The sequence below is a fragment of the Sus scrofa genome, chromosome 6 (genome assembly GCF_054392235.1).
Source record: "Sus scrofa isolate SSC_HxYL_T2T_F1_AM1 chromosome 6, Sscrofa_HxYL_maternal_Yorkshire_Landrace_v2.0, whole genome shotgun sequence".
NCBI lineage: Eukaryota > Metazoa > Chordata > Mammalia > Artiodactyla > Suidae > Sus > Sus scrofa.
The window spans coordinates 55,678,887-55,701,675 of NC_139388.1; the positions used below are offsets into that span (position 1 = coordinate 55,678,887).

At 49.1% G+C, this 22,789-nt stretch overlaps 1 protein-coding gene and 1 long non-coding RNA gene across 3 annotated transcripts in view; one reads left to right on the forward strand and one right to left on the reverse strand.

Annotated features, from left to right (window-relative positions):
* Nucleotides 1-15,814, forward strand: LOC146402388 (uncharacterized). 2 transcript variants are annotated; one of them, XR_014806385.1, is made up of 2 exons: nt 1-109; nt 430-868. It is a non-coding gene; the product is annotated as an uncharacterized LOC146402388 (long non-coding RNA). The 2 variants fall into 2 exon arrangements; XR_014806386.1 differs by lacking the exon at nt 430-868 and adding an exon at nt 15,007-15,814 and having other exon boundaries at nt 16-109.
* Nucleotides 15,782-22,789, reverse strand: part of EXOC3L2 (exocyst complex component 3 like 2) — a 23,564-nt gene continuing 16,556 nt past the window's right edge. Inside the window, exons 9-12 of the mRNA XM_021094538.2 lie at nt 19,988-20,110; nt 19,454-19,609; nt 18,529-18,650; nt 15,782-16,408 (exon numbers count right to left, since the gene is read on the reverse strand). Coding sequence (XP_020950197.1) covers nt 16,135-16,408; nt 18,529-18,650; nt 19,454-19,609; nt 19,988-20,110 — 675 coding nt within the window. The 3' untranslated portion in view covers nt 15,782-16,134. The remainder of the gene's footprint in view (nt 16,409-18,528; nt 18,651-19,453; nt 19,610-19,987; nt 20,111-22,789) is intronic.

Consider the following 22,789-nt stretch of genomic DNA (forward strand, 5'->3'; position numbering starts at 1 on the left):
CCATACCCCTTCCAGGAATACACCTGAAGACCCATCTCCCCAGCAAGAGCGAGCCCTCACCTTGGGATCAAGCTTGATCCCTTCAAGAACAGAAAGGAAGCTATTACAGGTGAGGCTATTTTTAATGTTCTACTTTGAAAATGAAAAGACCCATGTAAGTTACAAGGTTAGTATCTATCTATACATGGTTCTTCTAGAGTCACTGCTCATGAATATGGCTTAATTTGCTTTCTCTCTCATCTACTTGTGATGTTGGGGATGGGATGGGGGTGAATGTTTGAAAGTCAACTAAGACATCATGATCCTTTACTCCTAAATGTTTTAGCAGGTAATTTCTACAGACAAAGACACATTATCCTAATAACAACCATGCTTTGATGACACTTAGGAAATTTATCACTGATATATGCCTTTTTTTTTTTTTTTTAGGGCCACACCTGTGGCGTATTTGGGTTCCCAGGCTGGGGGTCAAATCAGAGCTACAGCTGCTGGCCTACACCACAGCCACAGCAATGCTGGATCCGAGCCGCGTCTGTGGCCTACACTAGAGCTCACGGCAACGACTGGTCGCTGATGCACTGAGTGAGGCCAGGGATCAAACCCGAGTCTTCATGGATGCTCGTTAGATTCGTTTCCGCTGCATCACGGCGGGAACTCCAATAATGTCTTTTTTAGTGATGTTTTTTCCCTATCTGGGTTCCAATCCAGAGTCACGTGTTGTTTGTTTTTTTTTTCAGAGTCGCATGTAGTTGATTTCTGCTCTTATCTATATTATTCTCTACTTTGAATTGTTCTTTCTCTACCTTCTTAGATATTTGATGTTTAAATTTTACTTTTCTGACAAATGCATTAAAACTGTACATTTGGAGTTCCTGTAGTGGCTCAGCAGAAATGAATCTGACTAGTATCCATGAGGATGCGGGTTCAATCCCTGGCCCCGCTCGGTGGGTTAAGGATTCCGCATTGCTGTGGCTCTGGTGTAGGCCAGCAGCTACAGCTCCGATTAGACCCCTAGCCTGGGAACCTCCAAATGCCAGGAGTGTGGCCCTAAAAAGACAAAAAAAAAACCCAAAAAACAAAAAACCAACAACTGTATATCACCCTCTAAACATAATGTTCGTTTTAAATTTTTTTATTATAGCTGATTTACATGTTCTGTCTGTACAGCAAAGTGACCCAGCCATACATTTATATATATTCTTTTTTTCACATTATCCTCCATCACGTTCGGTCAGTAGTGACTAGATGCAGTTCCCTGGGCTGTACAGCAGGTGAGCGTCATGTTTACAGCCTCCACAAGTTTGGCTGTGTTGCATTTTTACTGTCATCCAGTTAAAAGAAATTCTTTATTCCCATGTTTATTTCTTCTTTGATTCATGGGTTATTTAGAAGTATGTTCCTTAATTTCCAAACATGGAAATATTCTAATTATCTCACTACTGTAGTGCTGGAATTTAATTCACAAGTGATTGGAGGAGTTCCTGTCATGGCGCATCGGAAACGGATCCTACTAGGAACCGTGAGGTTGTGGGTTCGATCCCTGGCCTTGCTCAGTGGGTTAAGGATCCGGCGTGGCTCTGGCTGTGGGGTAGGCCGGCAGCTGTACCTCCTATTAGACCCCTAGCCTGGGAACCTCCATATGCCCCAGGCGCGGCCATAAAAAGACAAAAGACCAAAAAAAGAAAAAGTGATTGGAGAATATATACCCCATGACTTTCATCCCTTGACATTTTAAAAGGCTTGATTTATAGCTCAGAATATTCTATGGTCTACTTTGTAATGTGCTTCCTTCTTCCTGTTGTTTTTTTTTTCGGCGGCACCCACCACACGCATGTGGCAGTTCCTGGGCCAGTGACTGAACTCATAGCACAGTGGTGACCTAAGCTGCAATGGTGACAATGCTGGGTCCTCTAACCACTAGGTCACCAGCAAACTCCTATAATGCCCTTCTTTATCCCTGATAATTTTCCTTGCTTTGAAATCTGCTGAGATTAATATAGTAGATTAACATAACTAATATACATTAATATAAATATACTATATTAATATAGTATAATATACATTAATAAAAATAATTAATATTATTACAACATAAGAGATCTATTAGAAACAGATTCTCTCAATCTTGGTTTGCTTCAGGAAGTCCTTATTTCACCTTCATTTTTGAAGGATAATTGCACGGAATTCTTTCTCTCAACACTTTAAATATTTCACTCCACTCTTCTCCTGCGGTTTCTTTTTTTTTCTCTTCTTTTTCAAAAAAAATTTTTTTTTCTTTTTTTTTTTTGTCTTTATAGGGCCGCACCTGCGGCGTATGGAGGTTCCCAGGCTAGGGGTCTAATCAAAGCTGTAGCTGCTGGCCTACACCAGAGCCACAGCAATGCAGGATCTGAGCTGCGTCTGCGACCTACACCACAGCTGACGGCAACGCCGGATCCTCAACCCACTGAGCGAGGCCAGGGATCGAACCCTCAACCTCATGGTTCCTAGTCAGATTCATTAACCGCTTAGCCACGACAGGAACTCCCTTTTTTATTATTATTATTATTATCCATAGGTGATATGCTGGGCAAAAGGAACTAGATAGGCATTTAGCAATGCGGTGGTGAGGTGGAGGGGCAGAGAAGAATTCTGCAGACCTGCGATTGGGCTCCGTCTTTCAGTGGGTTTATGCCTCTAGACTATGAGCTTCCCAGGTGTTTTGAAGTTTCTTCTCCCTCTTAAGTGGGAGAGCAGGACTGGTGTGGGCGGAAATTGGGTACTCCCCTCCCCAGGCAGTGAGGCTCGGGTTAACTAGGTCTCCCTGGGACGGGCCCTGTTAGGAAGGACAGAGACCTCTGATGAGTTTCAAAACGGCCCTCTTTCCCCCTCCCCCGGCCAAAAGCAGGGGGGCATTTTCCTCAAGTATTTGATGTGGGAACGAGCTTCAGCTCCTGGAGGTCCCGCGCACAAAATTGTGGAGGCCCTCCAGTAACTGGGTCCCCCTGGTGTTTTTAATGCTCAGAGGTGCCCACACTGAGCCTCCAGCACGTCCTGGATCACAGCTCGGGTTTTCCTCCCCTGGCGCTGGTTCCCGCTGCAGGTTCTGCTCATGAACCTCTGCTCTGGTAAATTTTTATTCTGTTTTCACTCTTCAGTCTCTCCAATCTTGGGAGCAGTCATCTGCCCTGTGTCCTTACCTCTCTTAAGCATCCTAGCAGGGCTGTTGATTTTTCTATCTGCTCAGCTTTTGACTTGTTAAGATGGAGTGGCAGCTTCCAAGCTCCAGGCAGGTAAAGCTGGAAAAACAGCAGTGACATAAAAGGGCCATGTGGGAGTTCCCATCAGGGCTCAGCAGTTAAATGAACCCGATTAGGGTCCATGAGGATGCAGGTTTGATCCCTGGCCTCGCTCAGAGGGTTAAGGATCCGGCATTGTCATGGGCTGTGGTGTAGGTCACAGACTCTGCTCGGATCCCATGTTGCGATGGCTGTGGTGTAGGCTGGCGGCTACAGCTCTGCTTCAGCCCCAGCCTGGGACCCTCCATATGCCACAGGTGCAGCCCTAAAAATAAAATAAAATAAATAAAAGAGCCATATACACTTGAAAAGAATGTATATTCTGCCATTGTTGGTTGTAGTGTTCTGTGGGTGTCAGTTCAAGTTGATGAATTTTATGTATGGATCTGTATTGTTTCTGATATATTTGTTGCTCATTCTGTGAATCATTGCGTGAAGCATCTTGCAGTTTTCGGCTCTGATTGTGGCTTTGTCTACCTCTCCTTTTAGTTCTGTTAACTGATGCTTTTGCTTGTGTAGCTATGTCTTAGGGACTTGCAAGTTTAGGATTGTTATGTGTTTCTAATTAATCCATTTAAAATCACGAAATGTCCCTTTTCACTCTTTAGGTAGGGATACTTCTACCTAAAATCTACTTTGGGGAGCTCCCGTTGTGGCACAGTGGTTAACAATCCGACTAGGAACCATGTTCAATCCCTGGCCTTGCTCAGTGGGTTAAGGATCCAGCGTTGCTGTGAGCTGGGGTATGGGTCACAGACTCGGCTTGGATCCTGCGTGGCTGTGGCTGTGGTGTAGGCCAGCGGCTACAGCTCCAATTAGACCCCTAGCCTGGGAACCTCCATATGCCGAGGGAGTGGCTCAAGAAAAAGGCAAAAAGATTAAAAAAGAAAGAAAGAAAAAAAAAACCCAGGAGTTTCTGATGTGGTGCAATGGGTTAACGGTCCAGTTCATCTCTGTGGCATTGCCAGTTCAGTTTCCACATGGTGCATCGGGTTAAAGATCCGGCATTGCGGGAGTTCCCAGCGGAAACGAATCCTAGGAACCGTGAGGTTGGGGCAGTTCGATCCCCGGCCTCTGTCACTGGGTTAAGGATCTGGCATTGCAATGAGCTGTGGTGTAGGCTGAAGACGTGGTTCAGATCCCATGTTGCTGTGGCTGTGGTGTAGGCCAGCAGCTGTAGCTCCTGTTTGATCCCTAGCTTAGGAACCACCATATGCACAGGTGCGGCCCTAAAAAGCAAAAAAAGCATTGCTGCAGCTGTGGCATGGGTCCAAGATGTGACTCAGATTCCGTCCCTGGCCTGGGAACTGACATGTGCCAGGGGTGCAGCCAAAAAAGGAAAACAACAATAACAGCAAAAAAAACCCAACAGCAGTCATTGGTTATCTGTTTCTGTGGGTTAGGAATTAAGGATTGGCTGTAGGATAGTTCAAAATTCTCGACATCCTTGCCAACACTTATTATTTGTCCTTTTTATTGCAGCCACGATAGTGAGTTAAAGAGGTATCTCACTGGGTTTTTTTGGGGGGGCGTGTTTGGTTTTCTGGTCTGCTTTTTAGGGCCACACCTGCAGCATTAGAGGTTCCCAGGCTAGGGGTCGAATTGCAGCTGCAGCTGCTGGCCTACACCACAGGCACAGCAATGCCAGATGCTTAACCCATGGAGCAAGGCCAGGGATTGAACCTGCATTGTCATGGATCCTAGTCGCGTTTGTTAACCGCTGAGCCATGGAGGGAACTCCCTCGCTGTAGGTTTGGCCTGCATGTTCCTAGTGACTAATGATCTTGAGTGTCTTTTCATGCGCTTGTTGGACACTTGGAATTGGACACTTGATACATTTCTACTCAGATCATTTTCCCATTTTAAAATTGGGTTGTCTAGGAGTTCCCCCGGAGGCTCAGCTGTAACGAACCTGATTAGTATCTGTGAGGACTCGGGTTTGATCCCTGGCCTCGCTCAGTGAGTTAAGGATCCGGCATTGCCCTGAGCTGTGGGGTAGGTCACAGACAGGACTTGGATCTGGCGTTGCTGTGGCTGTGGTGTAGGCCGGCAGCTGCAGTTCCGATTTCACCCCTAGCCTAGGAACCTCCATGTGCCTCAGGTCCAGCCCTAAAAAAGCAAAGGAAAAAAAAAATTGGGGTTGTCTTTTTATTTTCATTTTTTAATTTTATCATTATTATTATTATTTGTCTTTTTGACATGTCTTAGGCTGCTGCCTCGGCATATGGAACTTCCCAGGCTAGGGGTCGAATCGGAGCTACAGCTGCTGGCCTACACCGCAGCCACAGCAACGCGGGATCTGAGCTGTGTCTGTGACCCGTACCACAGCTCACAGCATCGCCAGATCTTTAACCCACTGAGCAAGGCCAGGGATCGAACCCGCAACCTCATGGTCCTTAGTCGGATTCGTTAACCACTGAGCCATGACGGGAACTCCTGGTTGTCTTTTCATTATGGGAATTGAACAAATTCTTTTTTTTTTTTTAACGAATTCTTTATATATTCTAGATGCATGTCCCATCAGATCTATGCTTTGCAAATATTTCCTTTCATTCTGTGAGTTGTCATTTGACTTTCAATTTTTAAGTCCAACTTAACCTATTTTTCCTTTCATGCACCTTCATGTTTAAAGGTTGCTCCCACCATATAGAATTCTAGGTTAACAAGTTATATTTTCTTTTCGGTGCTTTAAACGTCATTCCATTGTCTTTTGGCATCTGTTAAGGGTTGAATGGTGTCTTCCCCACAAAAAAATGTGGCGCCCGAATCCCCAGTACCAAAAGCACATGATCTGGTTTGGCAATCATATTGTTGCAGATGTAATTGGTTAAGATGAGGTCATGATGGGAGTTCCCATTGTGGCTCAGTGGTAGCGAACTCGACTAGTATGCGTAAGATTATGGGTTCGATCCCTGGCCCCGCTCGGAGCGTAAAGGAACCGGCATTGCTGTGAGCTGTGGTGTAGGCCAGCTGCTGTAGCTCGGATTCAACTCCTAGCTTGGAAAATTCCGTATGCTGCAGGTGTGACCCTAAAAAGACACACACACACAAAAGCTAATATTGAATAATCTTTTCTTTTTTAAAGCCTGGGAACTTCTATATGCCACAGATTCAGCTCTTAAAAAATAAAGTCAACATTGTGGAAGTATAATATGCCTGTAATAAAAATGCTCACACTGCACATGCGTGGTTCTTTGAGTGCTGAAAAACTTCCGTAATCTCCATACAAATCAAGGTACAGAGCATATATGTTACGAAGTTCTTTTGTGCCTCTTTCCAGCCAGTCTTCCTTAGCTCCTCCAGGCCGTCACAAATCTGATTTAGATTATGACTGATTAGCTTTGCCCATGCTAGAATTTCATATAAATGAAATAACGTCACCTGTACACTTTGGGAGCTGGCTTCTTTCTTTCAGCATAATGGTTTTAGATTCATGCTTTCTCTTCTTTGGCATTCTAGGGCTGCACTCACGGCATATGGAAGTTCCTAGGCTAGGGGTTAGATAAGGGCTGCAGCTGCTGTCCTACACCACAGCCACAGCCACAGTGATGCAGGATCCAAGCCACGTCTGCAACCTACACTACAGCTCACAGCGACGCCTGACCCTTAACCAACTGAGCGAGGCCAGGGATTGAACCTGCAACCTCATGGATACTAAGTCAGATTCATTTGCACTCCGCCACAGTGGGAACTCCCTCATGCATGATGTTGCATGGAGGTGTCCTATTCCTTTTTATTGATGAATGGTACTTTCCTGTGTATGGATATACTGCAATTTGTTTCAACTCACATATTAATGAGCATTTGGGTTATTTCCAATTTTTTAATTTTATGAACAAATCTTCTATGAACATTTGTGTAAAGTCTTAATTATATACATATATATATATATTTAATTTTCTTTTGGATAAATACCCAAGAGAATTCTGAATCATAGGGAAATGTAGATCCAACTAGTCAGGACACCATCTACCTGTTTTCCAAAGTGAGGTACCATTTTATATTTATTTAGTTATTTATCAGTCTTTTTTAGGGCTGCACCTGTGGCATATGGAGGTTCCCAGGCTAGGGGTCCAATTGGAGCTATAGCCACCAGCCTAGACCACAGCCACAGCAACGCGGGATCCGAGCCAGTCTTTGGTCTACACCACAGTTCACATCAAGACTGGATCCTTAACCCACTGAGCCACAATGGGAACTCCCCGAAATGCTCTTTTTAAAATTATTTTAGTCTCTTTAGGAAATGCAGTGATGTCCCTTCTTTCATTCTGAATTCAGGAATTTTTTCCATTTATTTCCTTGATTTTATCTAGTGAGGATTTTTATCAATTTTATGAAGCTTTTCAAAGAACCAATTCTTTAAAAACTGAATTTCTGGGAGTTCCTGTTGTGGAGCAGCAAAAATGAATCCTACTAGTAACCATGAGGTTGCAGCTTCAATCCCTGGCCTCGATCAATGGGTTAAGGATCGGGCATTGCCATGGCTGTAGTGTAGGTTGGCAGATGTACCTCCGATTTGACCCCTATCCTGGGAACCTCCATATGCCATGGGTGGGGCCCTAAAAAGCAAAAAAAAAATTTTAAAAACCCTGTATTTCTTAGAGTTCCCATTGTGGCTCAGCAGGTTAAGAACCTGACTAGTATCCATGATGGTGAGGGTTTGATCCCTGGCCTCACTCAGTGGGTTAACGATCTGTCATTGTCGAGAGCTGTGGTGTAGGTCTCAAAGGTGGCTCAGATCTGGTATTGCTGTGGCTGGGGTGTAGACTGGCAGCTGCAGTTCTGATTCGACCCCAAGCCTGGGAACTTCCTTATGCCGCAGGTGCAGCCCTAAAAAGCAAAAACACAAACCAAAAAAAACTTTATTTTGGATTAATTGTTTTGTTTTTTGGTGGGTTTTTTTTGTTTTTTGTTTTTTTTTTTTGCTTTTTAGGGCTGTACCTGCGGCATATGGAGGTTCCCAGGCTAGGGGTCAAATCAGAGCTGTAGCTGTTGCCCTACACCACAACTACAGCAACGCTAGATCTGAGCCACATCTGCGATCTACACCACAGCTCACAGCAATGCCAGACCCTTAACCCACTGAGCAAGGCCAGGGGTCAAACCCGAGTCCTCAGGATACTAGTCAGGTTTGTTAACCACTGAGCCAGGATGGGAATTCCGAGTATTTCCTGATAAGTCCATTTTGTCTTCTTTGTAGGTTTATTGGTTCTTTGTTATTTCAGCGTTTGCTTTAGAGTTTGTTTTAACTGTAACCTATGGCTGGCAGCTGCAGTTCTGATTTGACTCCTAGCCTGGGAACGTCCATAAGCTGCAGGTGCAGCCCTAAAAAGCAAAACACAAACAAAACCCTTCTTTTGGATTAATTGAGTATTTCTTGATGATTCCATTTTCTCTTCGTAGGTTTATTGGCTCTTTGTTTTATTATTTTAGTGTTTGCTCTAGCGTTTGTTGTAACTGTAACCTGCCCTACTCCTAATTCACATACGGTGTAAGAATAGGCCAAGTATTGTAAGAGCACATTTGCATGTTCCCCCTCCTGCCATTTGCGCTGCTGCCACACATTTTACTTGTTCATGTGTTATACACTCCACAACACCTTGGAAGGACTTTTGCTTCAATAATCAATTTTCTTTTCCGTTTGGGAGTTCCCTTGTGGCGTAGCAGGTTAAGGATCCAGCATTGTCACTGCAGCAGCTCTAGTCGCTGCTTTAATGGGGGTTTGATCCCTGGCCTGGGAACTTCCACATGCTGTAGGTGCTGCCAAAAAACCAAAACCAGTGTGTATTTGAACCTACATAGTTACCATTCCTGCTGCTCTTCATTCTTATTTGTTGATCCAGAGGAAGGTGTCTTTTTTCCTTTTGTCTGAAGGGCTTTCTGTAGCATTTCCTGTTGTGCATGTCTGCTAGTGATATCTTCTTAAAGCTTTGGAATGTCAAAAATCCCTTTTGGCACCTTCAGTTTCTTAAAGTTTTCAAAGTTTTAAAAACTATATACATAAGACAAAATAGACCATCTTTGCCATTTTTAAGTGCACGATTCAGTGACATTAAGCACATACAGAACATCTCCAGACACACGTCCTTCGATGCTCACTGCAGCTCTATTTGCAACGGCCAAGACATGGAAACAACCTCAATGTCCATCGACAGAGGAGTGGATCAGGAAGATGTACATATACACAATGGAATATTCCTCAGCACTAAAAGGAACGAAATACCAGCATTTTTAGCAACATGGATGGACCTAGAAATTACCATGCTAAGTGAAGTCAGTCAGATGATGAGACACCAGCATCAAATGCTATCACTGACATGTGGAATTTAAAAACAGGACACAATGAACTTCTTTGCAGAACAGATACTGACTCACAGACTTTGAAAAACTCATGGTTTCCAAACGAGACAGTTCCCGGGGTGGGGGGATGCGCTGGGGGTGTGAGATGGAAATCCCATAAAATTGAATTACGATGATCATTGTACAAACATAAATGTAGTAAATGCATTGAGTACTAAAAATAAGTAAGTAAATAAAAAATAAAAAACTTCAGACATGCCAAAGACAAATAAATAAATAAATAAATAAAATAAAATAAATAAAACAGCACATTCGGAATGTTTACATCATCCCAAACTGAAATTCTGTGCCCGTTAAACAACAACTCCCTATTCCCTCCTGCCCCAGCCTCTCAACAACCACTGTTCTGTGCTCTGTTGCTGTGAATTTGACTGTTCAGACTTCAGATTAGGAGAACCACATAGTATTTGTCCTTTTGTGACTTGCTTATCTCACTTAGCATAATGTTTTCCAGGTTCATCCATCTTGCAGCACGTGTCAGAATCTCTTTCCTTTTTTAAGGCTGAATAATATTCCACTGTATGGATGTACCACTTTGTTTATCCATCCTGTCAGTGTTGGGTTGCTTCTCCCTTTTGGCCACTGAATAATGCTGCTATGAACGTGTGTGTACCAATATCTGTTTGAGTCCCTGAGATCAGTTATTTTGGGTATATATCCAGAAGTGGAATAGTGGGATCATCTGGTAGTTCTATGTTTAATTTCTTTTCTTTTCTTTTTTTCTTTTTACGGCCACACCATGGCATATGGAAGTTCCCAGGCTAGGAGTTGCATTAGAACTGCAGATACTGCCAGAGCAACACCAGATTTGAACCCCATCTGAGACCTCCATCATAGCTCACAGCAACACCAGATCCTTAACCCAGTGAGCGAGACCAGGTATTGAACCTGCATCTTCACAGAGACTAGTCCGGTTCTTAACTCACTGAGCCACAATGGGAACTCCCAGCAACATCAGATCCGAGCCACATCTGGGACCTATGCCACAGCTTGTGGCAATGTCAGATCCTTAACCCACTGAGCAAGGCCAGGGATCAAACCCACATCCTCATGGATACTAGTCTTGTTCTTAACCCGCTGAACCACAACGGGAACTCCCGGTTTCACATTTTGATCCCAGTTGAATCAAGCAGAGGGAAGAGCCATCTGGAGGCTCTTGGCCTCCCTCTCGCCTGGACCACGGCCGTGGCACATAGGGATAGTCCCCTCTCCATCTGGCTTTGTCTCTTTCGTCCCATTTCCTGGCTGTGTGACCAGAGTGACCGTCAGAGCCTTGGGGACCTCATCAGTGCACCAGGAACAGTCACACCATCCATGTCCCAGGGGTGATGGGGAGGCTGTCTTAGACCAGGCAGTGAGGCCTGGGGTACAGTGAGTTGGGCATGTGCTCGGCCTAGCACACAGCATGGGGGCCTGCAGACAGTGGAGTCCATCCGATTGGGTTCAAATCCCGGCCACTGCTTCTAACATTCTGCCTTGAGCTTCTGAGCATGCTTCCTGCCTGAGAGAGAAACAGTTCCTTTTCCCAGGGCCAGGGCAAAGGTGCCATGAGATGCTATGCATTTAAGATATACTCGGGGGAGTTCCCCTTGTGGCTCAGTGGGTTAAGAACCCAACTAGTATCCATGAGGTTGTGGGTTCGATCCCTGGCATTGCTCAGTGGGTTAAAGGATCCAGCGTTGCTGTGAGCTGTGGTGTAGGTCACAAACTCGACTCAGATCCCATGTTGCTGTAGGCTGGCACCTGCAGCTCCGATTAGACCCCTAGGCTGGGAACTTCCATATGCTGCGGGTGTGGCCCTAAAAAAGAAAAAAGAAAAAGATACACTCAGGGAGCCCCTTACACAGAACTTGTACCCAATAAACAGCTGCCACCCTGCCCCAGTCCCCCAGCCAGAACTCACCTCTGCCAGAATCTGGTTAATATTTTCCAAGTGCTTTCCATGGGTCAGGATCTGGGCCAAGTGCATCACACACAAGCCCCTGGCTGAGCCCCCAACCCACTCACTCGCTTGGAGGAGGGCCTCTTGTAAGACGTGGGGTCCTTTCCCTGGAACTCGTTGGATGGTGACTTTATTTGCATCCTGCCTCTGTTTCCAAATCTTCAAGTTTGTTGAGTGAATCCTTGGGAGCATGGCATTTGGCATGCAGTAGGTGCTAAATTAATGCAACTGTTTGGACCCTTTCTCCCATTTGACAAAAGTGGAAACTGAGGCTCAGGGTAAGGTCAGAGTTTCTAGGGAACCAAGAAAATATTTACTATCTTAGAAAAAAGTGGGCTACCATATTCATATTCCAAAAGTAGAAACAGCCTAAATGTCCATCAGCAGACACATGGATACAGGAAATGTGGTGCATCCATACAGTGGAATGTTATCTGACGATAAAAGAAATGACGTCGTGTCATGAGCTACAACATGATGACCGTCTCAGGTGAAAGAAGACAGACCCCAAAGATCGCTTATTTAGTCCCAGTCGCCAAACGTGGAAACAACCCAAATGTGCAGGCACAGGTGACTGTGGAAAGAAAAAGCGATAGAGGAGATCTTGCTGGGATGCAGTGGGTTAAGGATCCAGCATCCTGCAGCTGTGGCATCAGTCGCAGCTGTGGCTCGGATTCCACCCCTGGGCTGGGAACGTCCATATGCCTGGGGTGCAGAAAAAGAAAAAAGAAAAAGAAGTATAGCCAAACAGCAGAATATTATTTAGCCTTTATTTATTTATTTATTTATTTATTTATTTTTGCCTTTTTGCCATTTCTGGGGCCGCTCCAGTGGCATATGGAGGTTCCCAGGCTAGGGGCGTAATCGGAGCTGTAGCCACCAGCCTACACCAGAGCCACAGCAATGTGGGATCCAAGCCACGTCTGTGACCTACACCACAGCTCACAGCAACGCCGGATCCTTCACCCACTGAGCAAGGCCAGGGATTGAACCCGCAACCTCAGGGTTCCTAATTGGATTCGTTAACCACTGAGCCACGGCAGGAACCCCATATTTAGCCTTTAAAAAGAAGGGAATCTGGAGTTCCTGTTGTGGCTCAGCAGAAACGAATCTGACTAGGAACCATGAGGTTGCAGGTTTTATCCCTGGCCTTGCTCAGTGGGTTAAGGATCTGGGGTTGCCGAGAGCTGTGGTGTAGGTCGCACACGAGGCTCGGATCTGGCATTGCTGTGGCTGTAGTGTAGGCTGGCGGCCACAGCTCTGATTAGACCCCTAGCCTGGGAACCTCCATAAGCTGCGGGTGTGGCCCTAAAAAGATACAAAATAAAATAAGATAAAAAGAAGGGAATCCTTCCATTTTTGACAACATGGATTGACCTGGGAGCCATTATGTGTAATAAGCCAGTCACACAAGGACAAGTTCTGCATGATTCCACTTAAATGATATATTTAAAATACTCAGACTCATGGGGGGAGGGAGGGATAAATTAGGAGTTTGGGATTAGCAGATTCAAACTACTATATATAAAATAAATAAACAACAAGGTCCTACTGTACAGCTCAGGGAACTTATTCAATATCCCGTAAGAAACATAATGGAGGGAGTTCCCGTCGTGGCGCAGTGGTTAATGAATCTGACCAGGAACCATGAGGTTTCGGGTTTGATCCCTGCCCTTGCTCAGTGGGTTAAGGATCTGGTGTTGCCGTGAGCTGTGGTGTAGGTCGAAGACTCGGCTTGGATCCCGTGTTGCTGTGGCTGTGGCATAGGCCGGTGGCCACAGCTCCAATTGGACCCTTAGCCTGGGAACCTCTATATGCCACAGGAGCAGCCCTAGAAAAGGCAAAAAGACAAAAAAAAAAAAAAGAAAGAAAAGAAAAGAAAAGAAACCATAATGGAAAAGCATATGAAACAGAAAATGTCCATATATGTAAAACTGAATTGCTATGCTGCACACCAGCAGCTAACACAACGTGTATGTCAACTCTACTTCAATTAAAAAAAATAATAGGAGTTCCTATTGTGACTCAGCAGTAACAAACCTCACTGGCATCCATGAGGATGGGGGTTCGATCCCTGGCCTCGCTCAGTGGGTTAAGGATCTGGCGTGTCGGTTGCAGACGTGGCTGGGATCCCACGTGGCTGTAGCTGTGGTGTAGGCCGGCAGCTGTAGCTCCGATTGGACCCCTCACCTGGGAACCTCCATATGCCGCAGGTGCAGCCCTAAAAAGCAAAAATAATAATCCTAATAAAAGACTCATTGAAGCAGAAAACAAGAGGGGGCCCCGGGGGGTGTGGAGAAGTGGGTAGAGAAGGGCGGATCTCAAACTGTGTTCTTCACACACAACACACACCAGACCACATGTTCTATGATCTCATTTATGTGAAATGTCCAGAAAGGGCAAATTTACAGAGACAAAAAGTAGACTAATGGTCACCAGGGCCTAAGGGGAAGAGAGGGGTTGGGTAGGCGGCTAAGGGGTGCAGGATTTCTTTGGGGGATGATGAAAAATTTTTTACATTGTCTGCAGTGGTGATGGTAGCGAATTTTGCACCTTACACGGATGAATTGTCTGGTGTGTGAATGACATTTCTTTTCTTTTCTTTTTGTTTTGTTTTGTGTTGTTTTGTTTTTTTAGGGCTGCACCCGAGGCATACAGAAGTTCCTAGGCTAGGGGTCAAATGAGAACTGCAGGCACAGGCCTACGCCACAGCCACAGCAATGCCAGATCCGAGCCACGTTTGCGACCTACACCCCAGCTCATGGCAATACTGGATCCTTAACCCACTGAGCAAGACCAGGGATCAACCCCGAGTCCTCATGGATACTAGTCAGGTTTGTTACTGCTGAGCCACAACGGGAACTTCTAAATTATATTTCAAAACAGCTGCTTTTGGAGTTCCCTGGTGGCACAGCAGGTTAAGGACCCGACGTTGTTGTCACTGCTGTGGCACAGGTTCGATCCTCGGCCCGGGAACTTATTTATGCATGCTGTGGGCACAGCCAAGAAGAAAAGATAAAAAAAACAAAAAATTACAGCTGTTTTTAAGTGGGGCACCAAAATCTGAAAGGAACACTGCCATACTGAGAGAAACACTTCCTTTTTGTTTGTTTATTTTTGTTTGGTTTGGGTTTTTTTTTTTTTTTTCTTTTTTTAGAGTGGCATATGGAGGCTCCCAGGATAGGGGTCTAATTGGAGCTGTAGCTGCCAGCCTACACCACAGTTACAGCAACACCGGATCCTTAACCCACTGAGTGAGGCCAGGGATCGAACCTGCGACCTCATGGTTCCTAGTTGGATTTGTTTCTTCTGAGCCATGACAGGAATTCCCAGGAAATAGTTCTTTAATTAAATGTCTATAAACTGCCACCTGTTAATTCCTCAACTTCTCCCTGTTTATCACTGACATTGGACGTGTCATTTCAGGACATGAAGTGAGGAACGTGTACCCTCTGGACAGCTCACCTTGTCCTGGGCAAAGAGAGATTCAGCAATTCCTCGGAGAAGAACAGGAACCACAGCCCAGAGAGGGTCAGCTTCCTGCCTGGTATCACACAGCCCTGGAACTCCAAGAGTCCCCAGCTTCAAACGTGGGTTCAAGTGTGCGTGAGGTTCCAACCCCAGCCTCCAGGCTGACCCCTGATGGCCTCCTCCTTCCGACTTCTCAGAAAAAAAAAAAAAAAAAAAGGCAGGCCAGGAAGCATCCATCATGGGCTGTCCAGCTGGGCCGGAGGGGCAGAGGTCAGCGAGGAGGTGACCTCTAGATCTCCGTGGGGACCAGGATCCGGTGGGGCTGGGGGTGAGAGGCTGGAATTTTTCCCACCCTGAGACTTTCCTGCGTCAACCCAGGAGGGCGCCCTGGATGCCGCCAGCCCTGCCCCCAACCTCCTTCCTCCTGAGATACAGCTTCCCGGCTAAGGAGGGGGGAGGGGGGCCATGCCAAGGCAAGGCGGAGCCACCAGGCCCAGGGACAAGGCACTCTGGGACTGACAGATGGCGGGACCCTGGCTCTGAGAGGCCAAGGGCCTGCCCTGCAGTCACGCAGCCTTGGGGACGTGGTGCGAACGGGGCGGCCCGCAGCGTCCACTGCCCTGCCCAAGAGTTGGACCCTGGCCCGGCCTTGGGCGTGTGAGAAGCCCTTGGCCCTGGGCCCTGCCCTCGGTCCTTCCTCCCCCCCATACACTGGGGACTCAGCCCTTCCTTGTGTTAAATAGAAACCTCTTTATTCTAAGTATCACACGTTCCTTAATACACTGGATGGAGGCCAGACCTTGAGGTGAGGGGAAAGGGGGGGCTGGGATATTTCTGCAGAGCCTTCCAGAACACCACCCACCGCACACTAGGCTGGGGAGGTGGTGCTGGGAACAAGCTTCGTGGCCTTGGGAAAGTCTTTATGCCTTCTGGTCTGTTTCTCTTCTAGAGGTTTGGGGGTAGGGGAGGCGTCCTCTAAGGATCTTTCCAGCCCAGGGGTCTGCGGGCCCCAGCAGGCGGTCTGGAGGATGGTGGGTCAGCAGCAGCAGAGAGTGGGGGACACCGAGGCGGGGCTGGAGAGTCTCAGCGTTGGGCCCGGGCCCGGGATGGAGACGGGGGCCGAGGCCAGGGCAGGCAGGCCAGCCGGGACAGGGGGAGGCGGCCCAAGAAGAGAGGGAGGCTGAGGCAGAAGGGCGGCCGGGGCACAGGGATGTCTGCGAAGAAGGCACGGTCCCGAGGGCGTGACAAGCTGCCCCCCTCCGACAGTTCCAGGTCCCGGGCCACCGCCAGGATCTCATGGCGGGCGGCGGTGCGGCGGAGGCCCCGCATGTCCAGGAGGGCTGCCACGTGCTTCCGCCTGGGATAGAGGAGGGGACAGACAGGGGCATGGGGTTCTCTGCTCGATGAGCTCCCAGCCCACCTGTGGGCCGCACCGGACTGTCTGTTCCAGACCCTGCTCAGCTCTGGAGCCCCTTTGCTGCCTCCAGATTCCTCCTCCATAGCAGCCCCCCTCCCAGACCCCACCCCTCCCGCCAACCCCCCTCCAGAATTCCCTCCCAACCATTTCCAAATCCTCCTCCTCGCAGGATTCCAGAACGCTCTCCTCCGAACCCAACCCACCCCATCTCAGCTTCTGATCAAAACTAACCTTCCATCTTCACCCCCAACTTAGCTCAGGCAGCTCCTGCATTTCCAGTCTGGTACCCATCCGCCTGTTTAAGCTCTGGACTCGCCAGCACCCTTAACTTCACTTGCATCTCAAATGGCCCCACATCATCACGCAAATCTAGCCTGGAAGTGCTCACCTGCGTCCCCATCGTAACCCGAACCTGGCCTGGAGGCAGGTCTAGAACCTTCTCCAGCACTTGTAGTTTCAGAGCCCTCCTCCAGCTTGGACCTTGGAACACTCACCTCACCTCTAACCCATTCCTGGAATTGTTCTCCACCAAAACTGTACTCCAGAACCTAAAATTCACCTTGGGGGCCTTCGCTCTCACCAGAAACTTTGTGCTCAAAACTAACTCTGTTCTTCCCCCTGAATCCAACGCAATGGATTTGCCATTGTGAATTCACCCCAATCTCAGCTCCAGATCACAGAGCCCAAACTCAACTCCAGAATCAACATCATGTGTCAACCCAAGATCCTGAATCCAACCTTCATTTCCAGAACTTTCATTTCAGAGTTCTAGGGTCTTTACCATCTTGTTCAACCCAGCTCAGGGTCTTCACCTTCCTATATCCCAGCTTTAAAATCTCCACAGGTCCAAAGCATTCATCCAGAATGGGGCTCAAGAACCTTGCAGCTCACCTGAGCCCCAAAACGCAGCCCCCAAACTCCGCTTTGGAACCCCTCCTCCCAGTTTGAGACCTTTCAAACGGAGCTTCAGGTTCAAGTTCAGAAACCCCATTCCAGCAGGAATGTGGAGACCCGGCCCCCGTGGGACTCCAGAGTTCTGTGTTTTCCCAAGGACAGGAGCCCCACACCTCAGAACCAGCACCATCCATCCTGAATCAGTTCCAGAATCTTCACCTTCAGCCCCAAGCCCTCAACCTACACCCACAGCTGACGCCTCACTCCCAGGTCCTGTGCAGGTTTGTCTCTCTGGAGATGAGTGTCTGTCTGCCTCACTAGCACTGTAGGACTGTCACCAATGCCACCAGCCATGAGCAAGTGGCAGTGCTGTGTGGTGGTCAGGTGTACCAGCTTTAGAGCCTGCTGCCTGGGTTCAAGTCCCAGCTTTGCTGCTTACTAACTGTGACATTTTGGATAAGCTATGGGATTTCTGCCTGGCTTCCATTGGTGCTAAGTCCTTAGAGTGGTGCTGCCTTTTAATTACGAATATGTTCTAAAAGAGCTTTTATTCTAAAAAACCTCTTAGAATACCTCTTACTTATAGAGTGGGTATATAGGATGCTGAGGTAAGGCCTCAATAAGCAAGAATTGGTATTGTTTCTGCTGTCACCACGGTGATGCTATAGAAATTGACAAGGATGGTTCTTTAATAATCCTATGAAAAGAGTAATATGGTCCCCATGGACCAGAGGAGGGCGCTGGGGCTCAGAGAGGACTGCAGAGAAAGTTCATGGTCCATCAGCAGCTGAATCGCGCCTGCCACTGTCCCAGTGCGTGTGCGCCCGTGTGCCCGTGTGTGTCCCCGTGTCCCCCGCGGCTCCCCCTGCTGGGCCGGCCCTTCCTGCCGCCGGGCGGCCCTGCGACCCCCCTGCCCCGGGCTTCCTGTGACTGCTTGTTTGTTTGCGAGCCTGGTGGCGGCGGCGGCAGCGACGGCGGCGGCGGCAGGAGAAGGAGGGAAATCGTATTAATAATGCCCTGGTTCCAGCAGGAAACGGCCGTCAGACACGCTCGCCGCCTCCCTCCCTCGCCCAAGAGGCAGGAAACGCAGGGACGGATGCCAAGGCTCGGCGGGAGGGGCAGCGCGGGTAGAAAGGGACCGGCCGGCGTGGGGGTGGGGGTCTCACCTGATGTCTGGGTAATCCCGCACCAGCATCCCCACCTCCATCTGGATGCTGGGCGTGTCTTCCAGGTGTAGAACTTCGGCCAAACGGGGCACCACGGCGTCCAGCCACGAGGCCTGGGACTCCTGTGCGGAAAGGCACCCTAGGGTCACACTCTGGCCCCAGCCAACACCCACGCCCTCCAAACCACAGCCCCCCAAGTCCTCGCCTCTCCTGGTGCTTTTCTTCCCTCAAGCCGGGCAGAGGGCACCCTGTGGTCAGAAGTAATCTGGGACCTTTAGACATTTGAAGAAAAATCCACAGGATAACCTACGCCTAGTTCTGCAGATAATTTGGGGCTCAGAGACACCCCTCAAAACCCAAGCTGGCAAAATGTTCCTATGGGGGAAACTGTAAGGTATGCCAGCGAGCTCCCTCTGTTCTCTCATAATTACATGTGAATCTACAAGAATTGAAAAGAAAGTTCCAAGGATGCCAGGCTAGAAACTCTTGGATTAGCAGCTGAGAGAGACCCGTCCGGTCCTGCTGATGACAAGTAAGATTTGGTGATTTGAAATGTTTGCCTTTGGGAACCTCAGGTTCTAAGTTTCTGCTGCGTTTTGCTTCTCTCTGCGCTCAGAATAATAGCTCATGTTTAGGACCCCAGGTCCTCAGGCCTTTTAGTGGAATGTAACTGATCTCATCCCCACAGCAAACCATAGGGACCATCTTTCTCCTCGTTTGCGCCCAGAGCACACTCTCACCGCTAGAAAGCTAGACTTTTTGCTCGCAGACGGCCAAGATCAGAGAGTTACTATCGGCTGGAGAGTTGGGCGAGGGTCTAATTCTAAGCCCCCGCTCCGGGATTTCGAGTCCGGGGATTCGCGGAAGCCAAGGTTTTCCGCGGTTTCGGAGGCCCCCCCCCCGCCCCCCCCCCGGCCACACTGACCAGGCGTCGGAACAGCCTCTGCAGCTGCGCCGCGTCCTCCCGGAGCCTCCCGGTCACGCGGCTGCGGGTCCGCACGGAGCCACAGCGCAGGCGCCCGCGAAACAGGGGCCGCACGTACTCCACCAGCGCCCGCCGGTGCAGCTCGGCCACCAGCGCCTGGGGACCCGGGAAGATGCGAGGGGGTGTGAGCCACCTGCCCGTGCCCTCTCCGGCACCCAACGGGAACCCCTCCCCATCCCCAACCCGCAGCAGCCCTCCCGACGGGTGACTCCTGTCCCGCCCCACGCTAATCACCCTGCGACCACCCTCCTACCTGCCCCTAAAAGATGCCCCAGCACAGCCCCCTCCTCTTTCTCGGAGCTCCACCTCGCAGAGGCCCCCATCCTGCCTGCACCCCGCCCTACACCCCGGTACCTGCGGGCACCCTCCACCGCACCTGGAAAGGGTCTCTCCCTGCCGAGAGCTCTGGCTCCGCCCCCTTCCCCCCCCCCGCCCCCGCCGCCTGGCTCCCCCCCACCCCTCCCCCATACATACCTGGTAAGGTTCGTCCTGCATCCTGCGCAGGGCCAGGGCCTTAGCGCCCAGCGCGCCCACGATGCCGTCCAGGGCCTCCGAACTGTTCAGCCACTTCCTGCGCATCAGCTTGTTGAAGTGCGGCTGGGTGGGACAGTGGGGAGACATTAACGCTCGCCTCCCTTCCGCCCTCATTCTTCACTTACCTTGTCAACATGTGTTCCCCAAACCCTGCTCCAAGCTGAACCAGGGCCCCTGAGGTGCTGGGGGACCCAGCAGTGACCGAGACAGCCCGGCCCTGCCTTCCTGGGGCTCACAGTCCAGAAGGGAAAACAGAGCCCCATAGACAGGGTGGCTGGCAAGCCCATCTAGATAATTCACCCCCCAATGAACAAGGAAAATGGGAAACCCTTGTTAAATGATTAAGACTTTCAAGACAAAGACAGCAGAGCTTTATATGAAGCTAGGGCCCTTCGAAGGATGGGAGAGTGGGAGGGGGTGCCTGATGACTGCCCAGTGGAGAGACAGTGCTAGTCAGGGGACCGGAGCCCAGCGCACAGGGCTCCTGGGCTGTGTGAGAAGCTCCAGATTTCTGGTGAGGGCACTGGGGAGCCATGGCAGGTCCTAAGCAGGAGAGGGAGAGGGTCAGCTTTGTGCTTTGCTGAGATGATGGGAGGGGAAGACTGAGGCAGAAACGGGGGTCTCTGAAAGGAAGGGAGAGGGGTGAGGGGGGGAGAGAATGCAGGTGGTAGATTCATAGGATGTAGTGAGTGGCCACCTGTGGGGGGAGGGGAATGGAGGCCTCTGGATCCTGGAGGTGGGATGCGCGGTGGGTCCGTCCATGAGAGGGAGGCTGGGAGGAGTGTGGGGGAGATGCTACAGCCAGTGGACTCCTGGAAGGTGAGGCACCTGGCCACCTCTGGAGTTGAGGGTCTGAAGGTCCCTGAGGGTCCCATTGGCCCAGCACCCCCTTCCTGCTCTCTCATCCCACTGTAGCCCCATTTTCTTTTTTTTTTTTCTTTCTTTTTTTTTTTTTTTTTTTTTTGTCTTTTGTTGTTGTTGTTGTTGCTATTTCTTGGGCCGCTCCCACGGCATATGGAGGTTCCCAGGCTAGGGGTTGAAACGGAGCTGTAGCCACCAGCCTATGCCAGAGCCACAGCAACGCGGGATCCGAGCCGTGTCTGCAACCTACACCACAGCTCATGGCAACGCCGGATCGTTAACCCACTGAGCAAGGGCAGGGACTGAACCCGCAACCTCATGGTTCCTAGTCGGATTCGTTAACCACTGCGCCAAGACGGGAACTCCCCCCATTTTCTTTTTTAAATTTACTTTATCATTATTATTATTTTGTCTTTTTAGGGCCATACCCGCAGCATAGCGGTTGAATCCTATCTGCAGCTGCCGGCCTACACCACAGCCACAGCCACAGCCAGATCTGAGCCAGGTCTGCAACCTACACCACAGCTCACGGCAATGCCTGATCCTTAACCCCTGAGTGAGGCCAGGGATCAAACCCAAGTCCTCATGGATACTAGTCAGGTTCGTCACGGCTGAGCCATGACAGGAACTCCCCCATTTTCTGAACCTCCAAAAATGAGCCTTGTGGGCTTTTGTCAAAAAGCAGGTGCAGATTAAATGAGCTGATGCTCTGGGTACAGCATTCGACTCAGGATGTGTCACTGTTGCCATAAAGACTGTACATTTCGGAAGATCAAGATGGTCAATACCCCAGGGCCGGGACCCGAGCTAAGCACTTTCTGGCTGCAAGCCCCTTCCTTCCTCACAACCATCTGTGAAACCGGAAATCCCTGGACCCATTTTCCAGATGAGCAAACAGAGACCCCAAGAGGAAAGCCGGTTGGCTGAGTCCCCCTTCCTGAAAGCAGTACAGCCGGGGCTGCAACAAAAACTGTATCATCCCCACCCCACCCCCTGCCCACTTGCTTACTTGAATTCCCATACTGGTCCATGTAGTCATTCAACAAACACTCTCTGAACCCTTCCTGTGGCCCAGCCCTGGGTGGCTCACCGGGGACACATCAGAGAATGCTTGGGGACACAGAGCAAAATGAGACAAACCAAATGCCAAGCTCTTGATCATGGCAAGCGGTTCGGGGAATCTGCATTCTGATCTGCTATTTGATGATATCAAGGAATTCTTGTTCCATTTGTCGGGTATGAAAATGCCATTGTGGGAGTTCCCCTTATGGCACAGCAGTAATGAACCCAACGAGTATCCATGACGATGCAGGTTCAAGCCCCAGCCCCATGCCGTGGGCTAAGGATCCAGCATTGCTGTGAACTGTGGGGTAGGTCACAGATGCTGGTGCAGATCCTGCATGGCTGTGGCTGTGACGTAGGCCGGCAGCTGCAGCTCCAATTCGACCCCTAGCCTGGGAACTTCCATAGGCCAAGGGTGTGGCCCTAAAAAGCAAAAAAAGAAAGAAAGAAAGAAAACGGCATTGTGGTTATGTTTGTTTAAAAAAGGATGAGTTCCTTATCTCCCAGAGATACAGGCTGCCGTGTCGATGGCTGACGATAGGAGGTGAAAGATGTGCTTGAAAAGAACTCAGGGCAGGAGAGGAGGGGGCAGAGATGCAGTTAATACTTGCTGGAGCTGGTCCACAAGAGGTCATTCTGTCTACTGTTGTGTATGTTTGAAATTTTCCATAATAAGTTATTTTAGAAACATTCCAACAGATCCTTGCCCTTGAGAAACTAACATTCCAGTGGGAGGAGACAGACGGAAAAAAAAAAAAAAAAGCAAAGGATATAACATGGCAGGTGGTGATAAGTGCTTTGGAGACAAACAGAGGGGGA